At 45.8% G+C, this 12,283-nt stretch overlaps 1 protein-coding gene across 1 annotated transcript in view; it reads left to right on the top strand.

The window, feature by feature from the left end:
- Positions 1 to 12,283, top strand: part of LOC134357686 (A disintegrin and metalloproteinase with thrombospondin motifs 16) — a 201,757-nt gene that overhangs the window by 185,529 nt on the left and 3,945 nt on the right. The window contains exons 19-22 of the mRNA XM_063069305.1: positions 2,050 to 2,254; positions 2,766 to 2,960; positions 4,807 to 5,031; positions 10,986 to 11,133. Of these exons, the coding sequence (XP_062925375.1) occupies positions 2,050 to 2,254; positions 2,766 to 2,960; positions 4,807 to 5,031; positions 10,986 to 11,133 (773 nt within the window). The remainder of the gene's footprint in view (positions 1 to 2,049; positions 2,255 to 2,765; positions 2,961 to 4,806; positions 5,032 to 10,985; positions 11,134 to 12,283) is intronic.

Here is a 12,283-nt window from a genome sequence, read left to right as displayed (position 1 = left end):
ATGTTCATGCCATCAGGTTGGAGGCTACCCAGACGGAATATAAGGTGTTGTTCCTCCAACCTGAGTGTGGCTTCATCTTTACAGTAGAGGAGGCCGTGGATAGACATGTCAGAATGGGAATGGGATGTGGAATTAAAATGTGTGGCCACTGGGAGATCCTGCTTTCTCTGGCGGACAGAGCGTAGATGTTCAGCAGAGCGGTCTCCCAGTCTGCGTCGGGTCTCACCAATATATAAAAGGCCACATCCGGAGCATCGGACGCAGTATATCACCCCAGTCGACTCAGTGGTGAAGTGATGCCTCACCTGGAAGGACTGTGTGGGGCCCTGAATGGTGGTAAGGGAGGAAGTGTAAGGGCATGTGTAGCACTTGTTCCGCTTACACAGATAAGTGCCAGGAGGGAGATCAGTGGGGAGGGATGGGGGGGACGAATGGACAAGGGAGTTGTGTAGGGAGCGATCCCTGCGGAATGCAGGGGGGGGGAGGGAAAGATGTGCTTAGTGGTGGGATCCCGTTGGAGGTGGCGGAAGTTACGGAGAATAATATGTTGGACCCGGAGGCTGGTGGGGTGGTAGGTGAGGACCAGGGGAACCCTATTCCTAGTGGGGTGGTGGGAGGATGGAATGAGAGCAGATGTACGTGAAATGGGGGAGATGCGTTTAAGAGCAGAGTTGATAGTGGAGGAAGGGAAGCCCCTTTCTTTAAAAAATGAAGACATCTCCCTCGTCCTAGAATGAAAAGCCTCATCCTGAGAGCAGATAATGTTTGAATATATTCAACAGTCTGGGCTATAGAACCTTGCAGGGCAATATCAGAAAAACCATAGAGAGTTGAGAGGTTTTCACCATACCGTGTCATGGTATCCATCCAGTGTATAGGGTTAAAAGCCATTTTCTCTTATTGAATAGTTTTGTAAATATGATATTGCTTGTAAATCTCAATTCACTGGGACTGATTTTATATAAATTATTAATTAGTTACTGCTAAATGCTACACCATGCACGGTGACCTACTGAGTTCCTCCAGCGTTTTGTGTGTGTCACTTAAACCAATGTTCACGTAAAATTGTTACGGTGTCAAATATATTTTATTTTCAGTTCACGACACGTTTCAAGTGACTATGAAGTAAGACTTTTTTTTTCCTCTCCGTCTTTTCGTGTTGGCTTTGTGGCTGCCTGTAAGCTAACAAATCTCAAGATTGTATAATTTATACATTCTTTGAAAATGAATGTACTTTGAAACTTTAAAAATCCATTTGTTGTATTTGAGCAAGCTTCTGGGCTTTTCAACTTTAAAGTAACGAGGGGGGAACCTCATTGAAACCTATCGAATTTTGAAAACCCTAGATAGAATGGACATGGAGAGGATGTGTTCTCCAGTGGAGAAGTCTAGGACCAGAGGGCACACACTTAGAATATAGAGACGTCCCTTTACGACAGAGATGAGGAGGAATTTCTTTCGCCAGAGCATGCTGAATCTATGGAATTCTTGCCATAGGTGGCTGTGGAGGCCAAGTCATTGGGTATATTTAAAACAGAGTTTGATAGGTTCCTGGTTAGCATTAAGCATCAATGGTTGCAGGAAAAAGGCCGGAGAATAAGAATGAGAGGGATAATGGATCACCCGAGAGGAAAAAGACTCAAAGGGCTGAATGGCCTAATTCTGCTCCTATGTCTTATGGTCTTAAATCAACTTCAATGTTTCATTACTTTATAATCAATCAGGAGGATAGTATTTAAACTTAAAACTTCGGTATACCGTAAGGCATAGGAACAAAAAGTGTTGCATGTAAATGGACTTTCATAGGAGCAGAAATATATGCCTCTATTTCTCTGATATACCTCAGACTGAGTGGAACAAAAGCAAGGTGACTGTGAAGAACGAGAGTCATGCAAACTAAAATAAATTAGTTTATTCTGCCTAACGTGCTTCGTTCTTTTCAAAAACAAGATTACTTGGCATAAAAGCAGACATTACCTTGCGTTCCAGGTTTCTGACCACTGTCGGTTTCAATCCTCCAGTCCAATTTATGCTTGGATCTTTTCACAGCTGGGCTGTTGGTGACTGGGGAGAATGCAGTCGAACGTGTGGAAGAGGTGACCAACACAGGCAGGTCCGCTGCACTCGAAGAGTGGCTTACAATAAGCTGGAAGACGTGCACCAGATGCTCTGCCCGTTTCCGGCGCCAACTCGGAAGCAAGCGTGCAACACTCGTAACTGTCCACCTGCGTGGAGCGTGGGAGCCTGGTCTGAGGTACTCATCAAAGCCCTGAGCAAGATCTGAACCGTTGTGACAGGTTTTATGAAGAAACTCTGAATAGCTTTACCAACACTAAAGATCTTCGTAGACCCAGTACAGGTGCAGAACATAACCAGTAGCAGATTACAATCAGAATTAGAGGATTTTAATATTGAGTTGTATATTCAGACATGGACTGAAATATGCAATAATAATCTCAGGGATAAGTGTGGCTAACTGTGAGATACTGTGAATTGAACAAACTGAATCCAAGGTTTTATATACTAAACCTGTAAGTGTATTAGTCTCCAGCCCTCTGCAGTTTCTCCCAATCCCGTGCATTGAGCAGGTGGCAATGCAACCAGTCAGACTTGCAGTCTGTTCTGTGGTTATGGTTATGTGTGCAGCGTGTGTGACGTCCATTGCAGAAGGAGCATCCCCTAAGACTTTGTTCCTCACTGTGGGCATGAGATCTCTGAAGTTATGATTTCTGGGCCATTTGTTTCACATCTTGCTTTCTCTCCAGTGTTCGCGAACATGCGGGAAAGGATGGAGGAAGAGGAGTGTTGTCTGTAAGAGCACACATCCTACGCCGGGCACACAGATTCTACACGGCAGCGCTTGCAAAGCCCAACCAAAGCCCAAGACCCAAGAAACGTGCCTGCTGAAACGTTGTCATAAACATCGCAAAATGCAGTGGTTTATATCGACATGGACTGAGGTACAGTATCCACCCCGAAAAGATTGCAAATTTATGCATGGATCAAACCATAATAGAAAATAATGGATAACCAATCAATAATTCAGTATAAAGAGTGAAGCGCCTTTTGTTTTCAGCATTATGCAGTTAAATCATTTTTAACAAATTTATTATTATGACAGTGTCTATTTTGTGCCCACTTGACGACTTCACCTGAGACTTGGGAATATGAGCCTTAAAACCTGTTAAAATTTCTTTCTCAGAGGTTCATGGAAAGAGATTGTTTTCTGTGCATTGTTCTCTTGAGAATTAAACATGGACCATGTTTCCTTAGGAAGACCTACCAAGCAGGCATTCCTGGAACAACATGGCCTCTCTAGTCCAGCACCGAGCTAGGGCACTTGTCAAGTGAGTTAGCCAAGTTATCTCCATCTGTCATCTGCCCCAGCCGTGCTGCAGTGACCTTCTCCCTCCTCACTGCTGTCAAGATCAGCCTGACTCCCCACAACATCAGGGTCCCAGCCAAACCCCCAGTGTTCCATTCCACTCTCCCTGCACACCCACCAGCCAGATCTCAGCTGGTGACAGATTGTTTGCTCTTCCCTGATCCCCAGTCTCAAAATCTAACCAGCATCATATCTCTGCCATGTTGAGGCCAAACTCAGGCAAGAGGAACAACACCTTATATTCCAAACTGGGTACCCTCCAACCTGATGGCATGAACGTCAATTTCTCCATTTTTTAGTAACTTCCCACCCCCCCCTTCCTTCTTCTTTTCAAATTCCCCATTCTGGTTATCCTCTTACCCCTTCTCTTCCCCTCAGCTACCCACCACCTCCCTCTGGTTCCCCTCTTCCTTCCCTTTCTTCCATGGTCCATTGTCCTCTTCCATTAGATATCATCTTCAGTCCTTTACCTCCTCCACCTATCCCCTCCCAGATTCTTTGAAGACGGTATGTCCCAAATGGCAAATGTTCCTAATGATAGATGAGGGTATGTCCCAAATGGTGAATGTTCCTAACGATAGATGCCTCCTTTTTGAGTCACTACCCCTTGAAGATATCCTCAGTGGTGGGGAAGTTTGTGCTCATGATGAAGTTGGCTGAATTTATAATCCTCTGCAGCCACCTACCAGTATACTAGTTACTGCATGAAACTCACCTGCCATTTTTGATCATTATTTTTTCCAATGTGTAATAATGTTGACTGTTTATCTATCTGCATCCCAGAAGCTCGTGATTAGCTTGGAACAAGCGCAATCTTCTTTGGCCCTTCACCTCTGCCACATGTCCCCTCCCAGCTCCCCACCTTCCCCCCTCACCTAGTTTCACCTATCACCTGCCAGCTTGTACTCCTTCCCTTCGCTGACCATCTTATTCTGGCTTCTGCCCCCTCACTGAATGTTCTTCCAGTCCTGATGAAGGGTCTCGGCCCAAAACGTCAGCTGTTTATTCCCTTCCATGCGGGCTGTCTGAATAGCTGACACCCTGTTTTAACCTCCCCGCGTGGCAGCTGCTCTCTATGTCCAGTCTTGCTGAGGTTGCCTCCTTGCCCTGTTTTAATCGGAAGATCATAAATGTACCAGCAAGGTGGTGATTCTGTGCAGTTCATTGCCACGGACGGCTGTGGAGGCCGAGTCATCGGAAATATTTAAAGTGGAGGTTGATAGGTCCTTGATTAGTCAGGATGTCAAAGGTTATGGGGAGAAGACAGGAGAATGATCAACCCCATTGGAGTAATACAGTATCTCAGTCATGATAGAATGGTGAAGTAGACTTGACGGGCTGAATGGCCTAATACTGCTCGTATGCCTTATGGTCTTATCATCCAGGAGCTCAGTTTTTTTTCCTGCCCTTTTATTTTCCAGTGTTCTGTAACTTGCGGTAAAGGAATTCAGAAGAGACACTTGAAGTGTGCGGACAAGGATAATTCTGGAAAGTACAAAGAGTTTGCTTACAAAAGGTGTAACCACTTGCCAAAACCTAACCTGGAGCTGGAGAGAGCCTGCGTTCTCCGAGCGTGTCCCAAGCCATCGCACGAGGCTGTTTTCAGCAACGCACTGACAAGTTGGTATGCCTCACCCTGGTCTCAGGTAGGGACGTGTCCAATAACATTGCAATAATGTCATATTTAATATTTTATGCTTATGAGGACACACAGTCCCCTTTTATTGTCATTTAGTAATGCATGCATTAAGAAATGATAAAAATGTTTTTCCAGAATGGTATCATGAAAACACATGACAAACTGACTTAAAAACTAACAAAAACCACATAACTATAACATATAGTTACAACAGTGCAAAGCAATACCGTAATTTGATAAGAACAGACCATGGCACAGTAAAAGTCTCAGAGTCTCTCGGAAGTCCCATCATCTCACGCAGACGGTAAACCTGCCAACTTGCCAATGCAACATCCCAGAAGCATCCGACCACAGTCCGACTCCGAGTCCGTCCGAAAAACTCTGAGCCTCCGACCACCTCTTTGACACCGAGCACCGAGCATCATCTCTGCCGAGCGCTTCAACCCCGGCCCCGGCAGCAGGCAATAGGCAAAGCCGAGGATTTGGGGCCTTCGTCTCCAGAGATTCTCGATCGCACAGTAGCAGTGGCAGCGAAGCAGGCATTTCATTAGTTACTCCAGGTGTTCCTCCGTGCTTCTCACGGCTGTCTCCATCAAATCCGGATTGTGCACAGCATCCTAGTTACACATATCAATATTCATTAGGAACGGCCGCGCGCGCTGTGTCGCGCTGCCATCTTCTCCTCCCTCCGCTATTCATTTGATTCATTTGTCATGTGGACATCGAGACATACAGTGAAATGCGTCATTTGTATTAAATCAAATCAGCAAGGACTGTACTGGGCAGTCCATAAGTATCTCCTTGCTTCTAGCACCAACATAGCACCCCACAACTCTCTAACACTGACCATGCTTCTTTGGAATGTAGAAGGAAACCGGGGCCCCCGAGGTAACCCACAGGTCCACAAGCCACAAGGAGAACGTACATACTCCTTACAGTGGGAATTCAACCCCAATCTGAACCCAACTGGCTGCTGTGAAGTGTTGCACTCACCTCCCTGTTCGTTTGTTCAGGAATTTATTCAGACAATTGTTCCGTCTTTTTATTTTTTGAGATACAGCCTGGAGTAGGCCCTTCCAGTCCTTCGAGCCACGCCACCCAGCAATCCCCCGATTTAACCCTGGACTAATCACAGGACAATTTACAATGACCAATAAACCTACCAACCGGTAAGTCTTTAGACTGCGGGAGGAAACCGGAGCACCCGGAGGAAACCCACGTGGTCATGGGAAGAACATGCACACTTCTTATAGGGCAATGGCGGGAATTGAACCCAGGTCACCTGCACTGTAAAGCTTTGTACTGACCACTGCGCTACCGTGTCTTAATCAGGAACCAAATGGAAGGGTGACAGCTTTAGTTTCATCATCTTACATAGAACTAAAACATGAATTTGAGGAGAAGAGCTCTTCCAGAGATTCTACTTTTAAATATTCAGGCAAATGTAATTAAAAATTTGATTCCTCTATCGCACATACATCAAAACAGACAGTGAAATGGGTTCTTTCCATCAATAAGCAACACTGTCCGAGGTTGTGCTGGGGGCAGCCTGCAAATATCGCCATGCTTTCAGTGCCCACGCTTACTAAGCTAACCTTTTTGTTCGTCCATCGTCGTCAATGAGGACCTTGACACCATTATGATGGTGTCGAGACTAGCGCGTGATTTGGATTTAAGTGAGGGAGAGTTGCGCAGTGTCAGCCTCACTCTCTCTTCCCAATTCCCATCTGGATCCAGTGGCAAGACAGAGTCGAGAAGGCTGGAGATGGGACTAGGCGCAGTGGATGACCAGGACATTTTCTGTGTCTTGTCCTGCTCTACACGTTCCACGACACTTGCAGAGACCGCCTTCTTGACCGTTGGACCTTCCATTGGTCTCATCCGCTCAATCCGCCGGAGTCTGTCTTCACATGCTGGGATAGACAACTCCTTATCTCACCGAGGGTTTGAGACCCGTCGGCTACCCTCACCTGGTTTCGCCGGCTTGTCGAAGCCATTGCCCGGACTATGGCCGCTGTCACATGCAAACAGCTACAAGGAGCCACAGGTGAGAGCTGAATGCCAGGTGGGGACCAAAGGTGGACAAACTGTCTTGAAAAGGACGCGACATGTTTCCCCCACCAGAGGCTACCCCTCCCTGACACCCCATACACCCCCAAGCTAACCTGGAATGTGGGAGGACACCAGGGGAAACCCACGCAGTCATCGGAATAGCAGGCTTACAGACAGCAGCATCACTGAACCCGGGTCACTGACGCTATAGTGGTGTTATGCTAACCACTATAGATGAGATTTAAGGCTACCATATTGTACTGCTTTCTCCAAAGATATCCATCTCAGTTGTGAATAGGTTTCTGAACTGCAAGGTACCAAAAGCCGCTGAATTGGACACGTTTAATTTTGGAAGTATCGAGAAGTCACAATATGAGGGGTCAGCGAATTGCCAGCAAGGATCAGTACTGTGGTCAGGGAGTGACTCTCACCAGTAGGGGGAGTGCAGGGATCAGTGAGTCAAGCATGTCATGAGGGGCAGTGCTTAACAACGGGTGAGTTAAACCCACTGGCAAGGACCAGTTGGGTTACTCCATCAGCAAGTCCTATACCAGGATCAGCAGGTGCCTCTGTTAGCTGCTGCCAGTGAAAGAACACCTGTCACTGTCCCTCGCTGCCATCAGTATCGAATGTGGAACATTACAGCACAGTACAGATCCTTCAGCCCAAATATTGTGCCAACCTTTTACCTACTGTAAGATCAATCTAATTTTTCCCCACAACATAGTCCTCCATTTTTCTATCATCCGTGTGCCTCTCTTAGAGTTTCTTAAATGTTTCCATTGTATCTGCCCCAACCACCATCCCTGACAGGGTGTTCCACGCACCCGTGTGTAAAGAAATTACCTCTGACATCTTCCCTACACTTCCCTCCAATCACCTTAAAATTACGCCTGCCTCATAGTAACCATTTCTGCCCTGGGAAAATGTCTCTGGTTATCCACTCTTAACATCTTGTATACCTCTACCAAGTCACCTCTCATCCTTTGCCCCAAAAAGAAAAGCCCTCCCTGTTCTCCCAGCAGAACCTCATGAAGAATGCCTCCTTGTCCAGGGGCATTGTGGGAAATCTGCTCTGCACCCTCCCTAAAACTTCCACAGTCTTCCTATAAGGAAGTGACCAGAACTGAACACAATATTCCGAGTGTGGCCTCACCAGGGTTTTACAGAGATGCATACTGAATACTGAGGGCTCTGAAGTAATTAGAAAAAACTGAATTGGTTTACTGAGTTCACACACAAAATGCTGGAGGAACTCAGCAGGCCAGGCAGCATCCATGGAAAAGAGTAAACAGTCAGTGCTTTAGGCCGAGTCCCTTCATCAGGATCGTGGGTGTTGCTTTGGATTTCCAGCATCTGCAGATCTTCTCTAGTCTGTGTTTTCCTGAATTCACTGGTTAGCCAGTTCCAAAATTAGTCGTAGTGATGAATCCCCACTTTATTTGTGTCAGGCTTTTATTGCTATGTCCTTACTCAGCTGAGATTAGATAGATTTACACCAACTAAGATTAATTCACTGGTAACTAAATGTCCACTTGTCATGACCATTTAGTATTCCTACCGCAGGAACTAACACTGTGAACTCAATGTTCATGCCCCTAGCTTGGAGGCCATCTAGGCAGAATATGAAGTGTTGCTTCTCTGGCCTGTGTTGGGCCTCGGCCTGCCAGTGGAGACAGCCAAGGATGGCCAGAACGGTGTAGGAATGGGAAGGGGAATTGAGCTGGCCTGCCACTGGGAGCACGGGACGGCCATTGCAGACAGTGGGTATGCACCCTGCAAAACGGTTGCCCACTCTCCACTTGGTCTTGCCAACATAGGGCCAGCGTGGCAGCGTAGCAGTTAGAGTAATGCTGTACAGTGCCAGCTGTAAGATTTGGGGCTCCATTTCTGCTGCTGCTGTCTGTAAGGAGTTTGTATGTTCTCCCCACGACCATGTGAGTTTCCTCCAAGTGCTCTGATTTCCTTCCATCTTCCGAAGACGTGCAGGTTAGATTGAAAGATTAAAGATTAGCTTTATTTGCCACACATACATCAAGACATAAAGTGGAATGTGATGTTTGCATCAAATCACATCAGCAAAGCCTGCAAGTATCGTCATGCTTCCAACGCTAGCCTGCCCACAGCCTACTAATCCTAACCTTACGTGTTTGGAATGTGGGAATCAGTGGGTTTATAGTAAATATCAGTGGATAGTTTGCCTCCTGCAGTTGGCGAAGTGGAGATACATCTCTACCAAAAGAGGTGTAAGGCACTCCTTTCCCCCCGCTAGCCTGCAAGTCAACCTTGGGCAAAGTCTAGCACCTGCTTAGCTCCCCCGATAAGGGTCACATGAAGCCAATGGAGCAGATGGTGGATGGTCGTATGAGCAACTGGTGCATATCACATGTCCTGGTTATGCGACCACTGACGCCAGGCAGGCGATCTCTGAAGAATATTGATAATGGCTGGGGTCACCCATCTTGTAAAGACGCCGCCCAGAAGAAGGCAATGCCAAACCACATATGTAGGAAAATTTGCCAAGAACAATCATGGTCTTGGATAGAGAAAACAATAAGAACAACAGCATGAAGTGGTGGGGGGCGGGGTGAGAGGTTCTTCCCCACGGGCAACGATCAGATCAAAGACAGATGAAAGACCATGTTTGGCCACATCGTATGACAAGGCATATAACGCTGATGAATTTATTTCTTAAGGTAGAGACAGAGATGAAGAGAAATGTCAAAAATACTCCATGTGAATTTGACAGGGCAGATGTTGATGTCAAAGGTGATAAAATTGATGAATTCCTTTGTTCACTTAGATTAGGTTACTGGATTAGCTTAGCTTTTCTTGTCACGGATACATCAGACGTACGGTGAAAAAAGTCACTTGCAACAGCAACCAACACAGTCCCAGGATGTGCTGGGGGGCAGCCTGCGAATTTCACCACACTTCTGGTACCAACAGAGCATGCCCACGACTCTCCAACCCCAACCCTTGCGTCTTTGGACAGCGGGCAGAAACCGGTGCACTCGGAGGAATCCTGTGCCGCCGCGGGAAGAGCCGGCAAACTACTTACGGACTACAGCAGAACCGAACCCGGATTGCTGATCGCTAGACCACAATGCCACCCCTTAAGCAATTGCGTATTGCCCAACCATAGAGATTATCCTTGTCATATCACTTGTTTCCATACCTTCTCTGAAACTAAAAACTAATTTTTCTCCTTCCTAGTTCTGACAAAGGGCTTTCAACCAGAAAAATTGGTGCTGTTTCTCTTTCTGCAGATTCTGCCTCTCCTGACTGTTTCCAGCATTTCAGCTTTGAATTCTTCTATGAGTTATTTGGTTGGATGACAATTATCGAAGTTCAAAGTACATTTATTATCAAATATATACAATATATATAGAATATAATGTATGCAATATATACAACGCTGTGATTCGTCTTCGCACAGACAGCCATGAAACTGAAAACACCATGGAAGCATTCAAATACCCAAAACACAAAAAAAAAGAACAAATCACGCAAACGAGCGAGAAACACAGAATATAAGCTTCAAACCCACAGAGTCATTGAAACAGTCTAGGAATGTTCAGTTTAGTTCAGTGGTTGACTGTAGGCTGCAGAGCCAATCCACTGGATTGTGCTTTAAAAGTTAATTCTGTGTTCAGTTATACATTTTTTTTAATTTTAATGTTTATTTGTCCAAAGAGGAGCTCACCTCTAACATGAATACGAATATCTATCTCCTACCCGTATCTAAAAAACAGGAGTTATAATAATACACAAAAAATGCTGAAATCAGTCCGTTTTCTGTTTTCTTTTACAGCATCCCTAGTCTTTTGATTTTCATGACATGATACCTTTAACATGTTTTATTTTTACCTACCAAAACCTAGTAACAGGCTGCTTTTTGTTTTCTAGTGCTCGGTTAGCTGTGGCGGAGGGGTGCGAGCACGTGCAGTGCACTGTCTTGCATATGGCCGGCCAACCTCAGGTTGCCTTCTGCACCAAAAACCAGCCTCAACACAAGCCTGCAACACACATTTCTGCCCGGTACCTGAAAAGAAAGGTGAGAACACAAAGAACGTCTTTTTTAACAGATAAAAAAGGAGGGAGGGAAGGGGTAGATTGATCTTAGAGTAGATTAAAGACGGTAAGATATAGGAGCAGAATTAGGCCATTTGGCCCATTGAGTCAATTCCACCATTCATGATGGCTGACACACTTTTCCTCTCAGCCCCAGTCTGCCTTCTCCCGTATCCAATCTAGAATCTATCAACCTCTGTCTTAAATATACATAAAGACTTGGCCTTCACAGCCGCCTGTGGCAATGAATTCCAGGAATTCACCACTCTCTGACTAAAGAAACACATCCTCATCTCCGCTCTGAAAGGACACCCCTCTATTCTGTTGCTGTGTCCTCTGGTCCTAGACTCTCCACCACAGGAAACATCCTCTCCACATCCACTCTATCAAGGCCTTTCACCATTCAATAGGTTTCAATGAGGTCACCTCTCATTCTTCAAAATCCCAGTGAATACAGCCCCAGAGACATCAAACACTCTTCATATGACAAGCCATTCAATCCTGGAGTCATATTCATGAACCTCCTTTGAACCCTCTCCAGTGTCAGTACATCCTTTCTAAGATAAGGGGGTCAGCACCCATCATGGACCAAAGGGCCTGTACTGTGCTGTATTGATCTTTGTTCTTGTGGTCCTTTTGGAAATAAATGTGTGCTGGGGCAGCCGGCTGAGGGTGGCAGACACCAACAGAATCAACAAACTCATTCGTAAGGCCAGTGATGTTGTGGGGATGGAACTGGACTCTCTCGCGGTGGTGTCTGAAAAGAGGATGCTGTCCAAGTTGCATGCCATCTTGGTCAATGTCTCCCATCCACTACATAATGTACTGGGTGGGCACAGGAGTACATTCAGCCAGAGACTCATTCCTCCAAGATGCAACACAGAGCGTCATAGGAAGTCACTCCTGCCTGTGGCCATCAAACTTTACAACTCCTCCCTTGGAGGGTCAGACACCCTGAGCCAATAGGCTGGTCCTGGACTTATTTCCTGGCATAATTTACATATTACTATTTAACTGTTTATGGTTTTATTACTATTTAATTATTTATGGTGCAACTGTAACGAAAACCAATTTCCCTCAGGATCAATAAAGTATGACTATGACTATGACTATGAAATCTGCATGATTTGTTT

Source organism: Mobula hypostoma, chromosome 17 (genome assembly GCF_963921235.1).
Source record: "Mobula hypostoma chromosome 17, sMobHyp1.1, whole genome shotgun sequence".
Lineage (NCBI taxonomy): Eukaryota > Metazoa > Chordata > Chondrichthyes > Myliobatiformes > Myliobatidae > Mobula > Mobula hypostoma.
This window is presented reverse-complemented; position numbering and strand designations above follow the sequence as displayed.